Below are 12,242 nucleotides of genomic sequence, written 5' to 3'. Positions count from 1 at the left end.
CTATCAATAAAGCAGCCTGATTGATTAAAATCACTATACTGTTTAGCAGCTCCTAACACGCAATAGAAATCAGCATTTTAAGAACACTTTTCGTGAACACTTTCGATGGTTTTGCCATCGTACATGTATATAATACAACATCACTGTAAAACAATGCCTTCAAACTCATTCAGCATTTCTCAAAGTTCCTTTTCTCCTAGATTTTAATAAAGTCTGTGCCATTCACACAAATGCCATCAAATTTGCTCATCATCTAAGACTCTGACGTAAGCCACTTGTCAACAAATCCAATGCAGTCAGACTCACTGGCGTGTGAAGGCAATGTCACATTGTTAGACCATGTGTGCAGGAGGTCAATTGCTCGCTTATTAAATAATCAAATGTCAATACTGCAAGCTTATACTATTAAAATTCTTATAATACTGTATTTTATGATGTAGCTGCTGGGTAGCCATGAACACCTGGTAGAGCACAACCTTCTTCGAGCCTAATTTACATTTAGAAGAGGTATTGCATAATCTTAGAAAGGGCACCACTACTCTGCACTCAGCAGTTCGCCGTGCACATTATGTTAATTACACCAGTCAAAATGCAGCACATCGCCACATACAAAATGCTAGCCGGCACAGAAAAGCTACACCTCAGCTCATCTCTCGGCATGGTTGGTAAATGTGCTGACGTCCGACTGAACCACACAGAGGACAACCTGACACCCGAACCCCCATCAGCACCAAGAGAGCTCACCCTGGTCAGCTTGAGCGATGGGGCAGCCAGCCGTACACTGTCCACCTGCTTACTATTTGCTGCCTGCTGTCCAAGCCAGCACCCACTGTCCCTATTCAAGAGATGCCCTGCCAATGCCTACACACTGCCAGTATAACAGCTTCCCAACACATTGGCAAGTGCCCTCACTTCTGAAGCGAGATGGCAATTAATTATATAAGAATTTACAGAAGGTGAACACTGCCAGATTATGGACACCAGTCAACCAACTTCTTATTTCATTCAAACTACACACAACAGCAGGGGTCAGTGAATAAGATTACAGGAGTGAACGTCACAATTTATTTCGAGAGTGCATTTGCTCACATGTGCAGGTCTTTTGTATTTCTGTGCACAATCAGTGCAGTAAAGTTTGAGTTCCTGCACTTTGTAGAAGTAACACTGGTAGAAGTAATCACTGGCTGATTACTCCCTTCCTCTGTCCAGGGGCCTGAAAATCACAAACAGAAATGCGACTGCCCTGCCGGTAACTTGGCTCAATGTAGGTATCAAACTTTGGGCTAGTGTGATGATTATGATGCTATACCGCACTGGATGGGCAGCGCATCACAGGACCGCTGATTAGAGGCTTTTAGTTTAAATGGATTCCAGACACAAAAGGCACAGTCTTTTTGCTACAGACCCCATTCAATCGGTCACTGAACAACTCAATCAAGGGGCAAAATGCCGTCCTTGAACTAAATTGCCTGCCTTGTATAACAAGTAAAATTTGGAGGCGAATGAAGTGTCTCTAATTTGCGGAATATTGCCAACCCAGATAATCAGCTGATATTCTTGTGCTTGGTTTCTAAATTGTGCAAATGGAACAAAAGTTCTCAGTGGAGGAAAATGCCGGTAGTTCCAGCAGCACGTTTCAGGGGAGGGGAACAAGGTGGAAGAGAAACAGAGAGAGACGAAGAGAGAGAGAGAGAGAGAGAGAGAAAAAGAAAGAAAGAACGAACAGAAAAAGAAGTGGATAATCATTCTGGGTATATGTACTAACAGAAGCAACTGCACAAAATATAATTTTCCAAATCTCTAAACCCTTTACCCTACTTCCTAGCACAGCTCTCCAATTGACAATCTCCACTCATGGGATTTGCTGTTGACCTCCTCCTCCTCAAGAGTTCTGCCCAGTTAAAATAACAGGCCTGCCATAGATATAATTTTAAAAGCTGCTTAGCCTAAAGGAGGGATGATAAATGGATGACTAAAAGAGGTGGTTTGTAATTTATCCTGAATTCTTCCTTCCTTCTGCTACTTCCCCTTCACATTGCCTCTTCAACAAAAGAACGGCTTGCACGTACACAGCCCAAATGACCAATGCTGTTCACAGAACTTTACAGCCAATGGAGACTACTGCAGTGTCCTCACCTGTCAGCCTGTGGGAAATTGCAGCAGCCAATTTGAATACAAGAAGCTGGGATAATTCCAAACGAACAGCAGTATGATCATCCCACAGCCTCAGCTTTAAACAGGGCTGGCTGTTAAACATACATGGGCCAGCACACTCGCTATTAATGGATTAATGTGGTGCAATCATGGTTTTTTTTTTCCCAAACACCCATCTAAAAGTCGAGACAGTAAACTGGGAAAATGTGCTAATGGGTAAAAACACCTGAAAACCAGTAGAGGATGTTTAAAGAAACATTTGGCACAATACAAAACCAACTTATACCCCGGAGTGGAAAAGCTCAACTTCAAGGGAGAAACAACCACAGACAACTAAGGAACAGCATAAATCTAAATGAAAGGACTTATAAAAATGCAAAAAAAACCAGCACAAATCCTGCCGAATGGGAAAGATGCAAAGACAAGCAAAGGCCCACAAAGCAGCTTATATGAACTTCGAAACAAAATTGTGAAAGGATTCTTGCTAAGCACATCAAAAGCAATAAGAAATTTTCTAGTCACATAAAAGGGAAAGCTGGTGGTCAGGAGCAATGTTGGCTCAATAAAAACCGAAAGTGGAATTATTGTCAATGACTACGGGGAAACGGCAGACAGGTTGATTAATTAGTTTGCCTCAGTATTTACAGGAGAAAAGGAAAATAGCTTGCCAGAAGTCCCAAAGAAGCTTATAGTAGATTGCGAATGGGATCTGAATAAAATTACCAGAAGTAAAATGGCAGTAACTAGGAAACCAATGGAATTAAAAGTGCCAAATCCCGAGGATCTGACGGTTTCCATCAGGGGCTATTAAAGGAAGTAGGACAACACATTGTAGACACCCGAATGATAATCTCCCAGAGCTCCCTAGATACAGGAGTCATTCCTCTGGATTGGAAAATTGCATGTCACTCCACTTTTTAACAAGAGCAAAAGAGGAAACGCAGGGAATTACAAACCAGTAGGTCTAACATCTATGATGGGGATATTGTTAGATTCGGTAATCAAGGATGGGGTAACTGAACACCTTGAAAATTCAGTTAATCAAGGACACGCCAGCATGGATTCATGACAGACGAGTCATACCTGATAAACCTCACTGAATCTTTTGAAGAGGTGCCAAAGGTAGTGTACAAGGGAATGTCAGTGGATGTTGCTGATATGGAATTCTAGAAGGTATTTAGTAAAGACCCACATAACAGACTTAACTAAGATTATTGACATGGCTGGAAAACTGGTAGAGTGGCAAGTGACAGAAAATAGGGATAATGTGTCTGTCTGTGACAGAGTGGGGATTACAATCAAAGAAGACTGGGTTTAAATAATTGACATTAATTATCTTTTGTTTATCTTTACTGAAGTTATGGTGTGAATAAAATATGTTATTTTTTGCTTAAATTATAAATGTGGGCCGTCAGGTATCTGTTATTCTTCAAGTCTGAGCAATTGGGTCATTTAGAGGATCATCAATGGTTTAATTTCGCTGTGTTGCAAATCCAGTGTTGGTGAGTCTTGGTTTGCAATCCATACCATCACAGTGTAGACCTGGAGGACTGCCCACATACCGTTCCACTACTAACATTGATTATATGCGACCGGCTGGTGATTGTATGAGTTTACACAAAGCCCATTTGGCACAAGAACAGTCACCATAGTTTCTGACCTTGTTGAGGGTGCGGTCTCCAACACTCTTCGCCAGTTGCTGAATCTCCGCCACCTGATCTACGACCCGCTTCTGCTCATTAAGCTTCTCAGCCAGTGTTTCCAGCTCAGTCAGGGCAAGCTGCAAGGACAGCCGGTCAGCATGGCCTTTCGGTGTATTCTTCAGCATGTCCTGGGATCAGCAGCATGGGCAGTCAGAATTACAGGAGGCAAGAATAGAACCCATTAGCATCCAAAAGTTAGAAGGCAGATGAATGAGTCCGCTACATCTCTTCAACAGAACCTGGGAGGGTAATTAATCGGGGAAATCCCACCCAGAATCAATACTGATCAAAGGAGTGGGAGTGAGCTTTAACCATTTCTCAAACATTTATGCTCTTGCACTCTCCAAGGGAAGGTGAAGGCCAAGTGGTATTATCACTGGACTGTTAATCCAGAAACACAGGTAATGCCCTGGCAACCCAGGTTCAAACCCCACAGCTGCACATGGTGGAATTTGAAATTCAGTTATTAAAAAAATCTGGAATTATGAGTTTAATCTATTGTCATTGTTGGGAAAATCCATCTGGTTCACGAATGTTCTTTGGGGAAGGAAACTGCCTTCCAGACCCACAGCAATGTGGGTGACTCTTAGCGGCCCTCTGGGATGGGCATTAAGGGGAAAATGGGCAATGAGGCCTAGCCAGTGGCGCCCTCATCCCAAACAAATTTTTTTTAAAAACCCAGCTTTGTAAGGGTCATCCACAGGAAATAATGGCCGAAGAAGTAATTTTAGCCACAATCAGTAAGAGATTAATTGCAAATTACATTTCATTTTCCTGTAAAAGATATAAATTCCTAAAGCATATATAAAAACCGAGATGTGGTGGGCCTTATGTACATTGAATCCCATTCTGCCCATACCCAAAGATCACCACCAATAGCACATCACTGGGCAATGGTGTTAAACATAAAACCTTGTTTCTCACACTCCAATCTTCCACATTTCATGCCAACCTTGGACAGTTCTGGCCATCAGAAGCAAGAAGTCCAATTTCTCCCACTCACGATCCCCACTGACACCCCAAATCCACAGCCATTGCAGGTTCAAACTAACTCAGTGCAGACCAGGGATTCAGCCTCACACCCTCGGAACAAGACTGTGAAGACCATGAATTTACACATTTAAACAGGACAGATTTTGACACCATTTTAATCTGATTGATGAGAACGAAGTAGCGATTAGTCACAGTCAGGTTTAATTTGTCCTCACCTGAAGTAATAGAATAAACTGTGGGAATCGTTGGATTGGCTTCACCATCAACCCATAGAGTGTTATCCGGTCAGAGTTAGAGGCTTGTTTCCGCTGTCAAAGATCAGACACAGTCAGTCAGTCGTTTGCCACTTCCATTAACTATACCATTTGCCAATTGTGTTCCTGTTGGAACTTCTGCACTTCCAAAGGTTGCACAGTATATTAGCACTGGAAGAAAACATTGTAACAGCAACATTATGCTAGATGTTCGAAATTCCGAGGGCCAAAGTCACAATCCCTGCCCAAAAGCCAACTCTCCAAAATAGAGGTCTAAGGAAATGTAATTCTATTTTCCAACTGGACTCTGCAGGTTGTTATGGCGATAGGAAAGGAATGCACAGGACCAGCAGTCAGTGCAACCACCTGACTGAAGCACCATTGGATCTCAGACTGTCTCAGTTTTGACAGCTTATCTGAAGAGAGCCACAATACAACTAATTGCTTCTGAACAGAGTGCAATTGGAGCTGCTGAATTAGACATTGCATTCTTTAGAAGATTAATACAGGACATGAAATGTTTAACGACTTGGCATTAATTCATTTAAATGAGCAACGAATCACTTGCATTTTCCAAAGTGGCTGCTTTCTGTTGCAATGAGGCACAAAAGATGGGATTTGCCGCCCCCTAGTGGAATCAATCCCAAGGATTCCTCACCGAGAATATTCAAAATCCCACATTTGAACATTTCAAATGAAGCCTCACACTCTCTTTATAACTACAATTGGGGACATTTAATTTTCTTTTCTACAAAAAAAAAGGAAAAAAGAAAGTCACAACTATTTCCCCTTTCAAAACAAAAGCAAATTGAAAGAAATTCTGCTTGTTTGTATCTGGTGTGGCACTGAGCCAGTGAACGGTAGGTTTGGTGGACCATCTGTGATGAGGAAGCTGAACCCAGCCAAGTTTTAGCAAGAAGACGTACAACAGTTGGCTTCAATAGGATCTCACCATTTTGTCTCAAGGCCAATGTTAAGTTGGCTGAATTGTTTAGGTCGAGGATAAACAGAGGGGAATTTTAATCAAGTATCTTGAGCATTTATAAATAAGGGCCTGTGCATTATCAGCCCCAGAAATTGTATTTGCTCCCAAATTAGATAGGTTTACTTCGTAATGTTTGGTTAAGATATAGTGCTCCTTTAAGGGGTTGTGAATTTGTGAAGTCAGTTAATGGTCTGCTTAGTTCTGCATGAGAAGTTAGAAAATAGACCCCTCCTCATTAACCTGCCCCTGAAGCTGGGCACAATGTCTTATTGACAGATACAAGCAGTGATGGTTGGGGGGAGGCCATTCAGCCCACTGCCTGTCCCATTACCCTGGCTACATTTGAGCCCAGGTACACCAGGGGAGGAAGGCGGCAACTTCCATGGCATTGGTTGAAGTTTCTACGACCAGTGGGTACTTAGGGGCTGAAGTCAATTAGCAGCTTTGATAGCGTTATTCATAAATGGTAAGTGTTCTTTACAGCCTTCAATTTTTGTTACAGTGCCCCTTGGCTGTTCTTTATTTAAATTTGTCAATTTAATGATCCATTTATTCATTAGTTATAGAATCAGAGATGTACAGCACTGAAACAGACCCTTCGGTCCAACTCGTCCATGCCGACCAGATGTCCCAACCTAATCTAATCCCATTTGCCAGCTTGGCCCACATCCCTCTAAATCCTTCCTAATCATACATCCATCCATCCAGACGCCTTTTAAATGTTGCAATTGTACTCGCCTCCACCACTTCCTTTCATGTTGCAGCTGTACAGGACATTTCAGAATATTGCGTGCAATTCCGACCTCCCTCCTATCGGAAGGATGTTGTGAAACTTGAAAGAATTCAGAAAAGATTTACAAGGACGTTGCGAGGGTTGGAGGATTTGAGCTATGGGGAGAGGCTGGGGCTTTTTTCCTGGAGCATGTGAGGCTGAGGGTGACTTTACAGAGGTTTATAAAATCATGAGGGCCATAGATAGGATAGATAGGATAATTTGACAAGGTCTTTTCTCTAGTAGGTAAGTCCAGATCTAGAGGGCATAGGTTTAGGGTGAGAGAGGACAAGTATAAAAGAGACCTAAGGGAATGAGCAGCTCATACTTGTCCTCTCTCACCCTAAACCTATGCCCTCTAGATCTGGACTTACCTACTAGAGAAAAGACCTTGTCAAATTATCCTATCTATGGCCCTCATGATTTTATAAACCTCTGTAAAGTCACCCTCAGCCTCACATGCTCCAGGAAAAAAGCCCCAGCCTCTCCCCATAGCTCAAATCCTCCAACCCTCGCAACGTCCTTGTAAATCTTTTCTGAATTCTTTCAAGTTTCACAACATCCTTCCGATAGGAGGGAGGTCGGAATTGCACGCAATATTCTGAAATGTCCTGTACAGCTGCAACATGAACTCCCAACTCCTGTACTCAATGTTCTGACCAATAAAGGAAAGCGTACCAAATGCCGCCTTCACTATCCTATCTACCTGCAACTCCACTTTCAAGGAGCTATGAACCTGCACTCCAAGGTCTCTTTGTTCAGCAACACTCCCCAGGACCTTACCATTAAGTGTATAAGTCCTGCTCTGATCTGCCTTTCCAAAATGCAGCACCTCACACTTATCAAAATTAAACTCCATCTGCCACTTCTCAGCCCATTGGCCAATCTGGTCCAGATCCTGTTGTAATCTGAGGTAATCTTCTTCGCTGTCCAGTACACCTCCAATTTTGGTGTCATCTGCAAATTTACTAACCATACCTTTTATGCTCACATCCAAATCATTTATGTAAATGACAAAAGGTAGTGGACCCAGCACCGATCCTTATGGCACTCCACTGGTCACAGGCCTCCAGTCTGAAAATCAAGTATCCACCACCACCCTGTCTTCTAGCTTCGAGCCAGTTCTGTATCCAAATGGCTAGTTCTCCCTGTAATCCATGAGATCTAATCTTGCTAACCAGTTTCCCATGAGGAACCTTGTCGAACGCCTTACTGAAATTCATATAGATCACGTCCAATGCTCTGCCCTCATCAATCCTCTTCGTTACTTCTTCAAAAACTCAATTAAGTTCGTGAGACATGATCTTCCATGTTGACTATCCCTAATCAATCCTTGCTTTTCCAAATGCATGTAAATCCTGTCCCTCAGGATTCCCTCCAACAATTTGCCCACCACAGACATCAGGCTCACCGGTCTATAGTTCCCTGGCTTGTCCTTACCACCTTTCTTAAACAGTGGCACCACTTCAGCCAACCTCCAGTCTTCCGGCCCTCACCTGTGACTATCGATGATACAAATATGTCAGCAAGGGGCGTAGCAATCATGTACCCTAGAACTCTGTGGGGAAACTAGGGAAACCTGATCAGTTCCTGGCAATTTATTTACTTTTAAGTCTTTCAAGACAACCAGTACCACCTCCTCTATAGTATGGACATTTTTCAAGATGTCACCATCTATTTCCCTACATTCTATATCTTCCATGTCCTATTCCACAGTAAATACTGATGCCAAATACTCATTTAGTATCTCCCCCATCTTCTCTGGCTTCACACAAAGGTCGCTTTGCTGATATTTGAGGGGCCTTATTCTCACCATAGTACCCTTTTGTCCTTAATATATTTATAAAATCCTTTTGGATTGTCCTTACCCCTATTTGCCAAAGCTATTTCATGTACCCTTTTTGCCCTCCTGATTTCCCTTTTAAGTATAGTCCTGCTGTCTTTATACTCTAATGATTCACTTGATCTCTGCTGTCTATACTTGAACATATGCTTCCTTCTTTAGTTTGACCAAACCCACAATTTCTCTAATCATCCAGCATTCATTACACCTACCAGCTTTGTCTTTTACCTGAACAGGATTATATGGTTTTTGGACTCTCGTGATTGGGGTGGCACAATGGCTCAGTGGTTAGCACTGCTGCCTCACAGCACCAGGGTCCCAGGTTTGATTCCAGCCTCGGGTGACTGTGTGGAGTTTGCACATTCTCCCTGTGTCTGTGGGTTTCCTCCGGATGCTCCTCCACTGACACCTCAGTCACCTGTCCTGTCTTATTTCCTAAGAGTAGGTCAAGTTTTGCACCTTCTCTTGTCGGTACATCCACATACTGAATCAGAAAATTGTCTTGTACAACTTAACAAATTCCTCTCCATCTAAACCCTTAACACTATGGCAGTCCCAGTCAATGTTTGGAAAGTTAAAATCCCCTACCATAATCACTATTATTCTTACAGATAACTCTTATAAATTTATAATTTTGTTTCTCAATTTCCCACTGATTATTAGGGGGTCTATAATACAATCCCAATAAGGTGATCATCCCTTTCCTATTTCTCAGTTCCACCCAAATAACCTCCCTGGATGTATTCCCAGGAGTATCCTAAGTACAGCCATAATACTATCCCTTACCAAAAATGCTACTCACCCCTTCTCTCTTGCCTCCCTTACTAACCATGCCCTGGGTTCATCTGCGTTCCCTGTCAGGCCTCTTGCATTGAAATTAAACTGCATTTATTTATCAGTCCTACCTTTTTCTTTGCTTTGTTCCTGCCTGCCCTGACTGTTTGACTCACTTCTTTTCCTAACTTTACCAGTCTCAGATTGATGTTTTATTCATTTCTTTAATACAGTTCAAAAGATAATTTTAAAAGGGAGCTATAGTTTCATGGCAGTTTAGTCATTCTGATTCCTCACCACTGTAGCTCAGGTTCCATTCCTACTTATAAGGAAGCATAACCTATAGAAACAGGTAAACCTGCCATTTTAACTGTCAGATCTCATCTGCAGGTACAGTTTAATCATTGTAAGTTATAATCAATTGATTTGTTTGGGATCAAATGAAATGGGTGGCATGAGATTCAATGCAAGATTAATCAATCTGATAGAATAACATGGCACATCTGAGAGTAGTCACATTGTATCCAGGTATGAGTATACATACATGACCTTACAGACATTAGAAAGGATAGAATACCTAATGTGGAAGTAGGCCACTTGGCCCATCGAGTCTCTGAAGACTATCCCACCCAAACCCATTCCCCTGCCTTATCTCTGTAACCTTGTATTTCCCATAGCTAATCCACCTAATTTACACATCCCTGGACTCAATGTGCAACTTAGCATGGCCAATCCACCTAACCTGCACGTCTTCGGACCGAGGGGGGGAAACCGACGCAGGAATGGGGAGAACGTGCCAACTTCCCGCAGACAGTCGCTTGAGGGTGGAAGTGAACCCAGGTCCTTGCTGCTGAGAGGCAGCGGTGCTAACCACTGAGCCACCGTGCTGTCCCCAATCATTGCATTTCTCTGTTAAAATGAAAACAATACAGAAAGGGGGCAGAGATATGAAATGCAGTGTTCGGTGGATTGATCTAGAATGTCAAGAAAAGGATGCGTGTGCACAATTTGATACCTCACCATCTACCCCTGATCCATTTAACAGGAATTCGGAGAGGAGACAGAACGTAAACAACTAGCCTCAGTTCACACGCAAGGTCAGTATCAGAAGACCCCTTTGAGTATCTTTGAAAGGCTCCCAAGAAATGTTTTTATTAAAATAAGAGAAAATAATAGGCTACTTTTCATGTGTTTTCACATTTTCAAATAATTATTATACTCATGAGTTGAACCTTTGAGAAGAAAGGAAACCAAAACTCCCTGCGAATTAGCTGAAAAGTACATGGTCAGAACGATCAACTGCAGGGCAAGCAAGTCACCTTTTCAGTTCAACTCACCTTCAGGAATTCCAGAAAGGCTGGTTTAGTCAGGCAGGCCTTCTTAATGAGGGCCATAGCATTGGTGAAGTTATTCACATAGTCACTGTATACATCAAGCACCATCGATTTTGAGAACTGCAAGCAAGAGAAAAGTATAAATTCCACAGCGTTACAGCTGCAGGTAAGGCTGGTGATTTGTAGTCACAAAGATGCACAGCAGGCAAACAGACCCTTGGGTCCAACTCACCCATGTCAACCAGATATTCTAAATTAATCTAGTCCCTTATCTCTAAACCTTTCCTATTTATATACAATCCAGATGCCTTTCAAATGTTGTAATTGTACCAGCCTCTGCCAGTTCCTCTGGCAGCTCATTCCGTACACGCATCACCCTCTGTGTGAAAAAGCTGGCCTATTTTAAATCTTTCCCCTCTCACTTTAGACTTATGCTCTCTAGTTTTAGACTCCCACATCCCAAAGAAAAAGCATTGGCTATTCACCCTATCCATGCCTCTGATAATTTTATAAACCTCTATCAGATCACCCCTCAGCCTCTGATGCTCCAGGGAAAATAGCTGCAGTCAAGATGAATCAAGTACAGTCCTCATGCTGCTGTGAACCAAACCTTCAATATTACTAGGAACACCCAAGTGGTGCTTTGAGAAAGCACTGAACTCTCACCACAGCCAATCCAGCTCACTCTCGCCCTGGGGAGCACACTGAGCTTAGAAGAGATGCAACAGACTGTAAAGATGCATGTTCTCACTCACCGAAGCCACAAAGAGATCTCCAATTTTCTCAGAGGTATCCCACTCAGCTACCCGTGAAGACAGGGCGATCTGAAACATAGAGTGGCACTGCAGAACTTCTTTCAGACGATAGAAGACCACCCGTAACTTCCTTGCACTCAACAACTTTGGCTCTGCTTCCAGCAATGGCTTCTTATATTCCTGGGAGAGAAAGAAAATATGGAAGCGAAGAGGGAATGCTCGGAAATGTTCAAGAAATCCTTTTGGTTAGGGCAATACAGATTCATTGGGGATTGTATGAAAGTCTGGTGATGTAGTGGTAAGTTTGAGATAATTACATTCTGGTGGTTTGAGAAGTTTGGAGAGTTTGGAGAAGATTTGTAGCTCAGGTTGAGGAACTTCCTGGCTTTTATTGGTAGAGGAATTGAGTTCCGGAGTACTGAGGTCATGTTGCAGTTGTATAAGACTCTGGTGCGGCCGCATCTGGAGTATTGTGTGCAGTTTTGGTCGCCATACTATAGGAAGGATGTGGAGGCACTGGAACGGGTGCAGAGGAGGTTTACCAGGATGTTGCCTGGTATGGTAGAAAGATCTTATGAGGAAAGGCTGAGGCACTTGGGGTTGTTTTCATTGGAGAAAAGAAGGTTTAGGGGTGACTTGATAGAGGTGTATAAGATGATTAGGGGTTTAGATAGG

At 42.6% G+C, this 12,242-nt stretch overlaps 1 protein-coding gene across 1 annotated transcript in view; it reads right to left on the bottom strand.

The window, feature by feature from the left end:
- LOC122540092 (rho guanine nucleotide exchange factor 10-like protein) overlaps positions 1-12,242 on the bottom strand; it is a 94,250-nt gene that overhangs the window by 65,472 nt on the left and 16,536 nt on the right. The window contains exons 7-10 of the mRNA XM_043675403.1: positions 11,568-11,806; positions 10,816-10,932; positions 5,066-5,158; positions 3,815-3,985 (exon numbers count right to left, since the gene is read on the bottom strand). Coding sequence (XP_043531338.1) covers positions 3,815-3,985; positions 5,066-5,158; positions 10,816-10,932; positions 11,568-11,806 — 620 coding nt within the window. The remainder of the gene's footprint in view (positions 1-3,814; positions 3,986-5,065; positions 5,159-10,815; positions 10,933-11,567; positions 11,807-12,242) is intronic.

Source organism: Chiloscyllium plagiosum, chromosome 34, assembly GCF_004010195.1.
Source record: "Chiloscyllium plagiosum isolate BGI_BamShark_2017 chromosome 34, ASM401019v2, whole genome shotgun sequence".
NCBI lineage: Eukaryota > Metazoa > Chordata > Chondrichthyes > Orectolobiformes > Hemiscylliidae > Chiloscyllium > Chiloscyllium plagiosum.
Note: the sequence above shows the minus strand (reverse complement) of the source record. Positions and strands in the feature narration are given on the sequence as shown.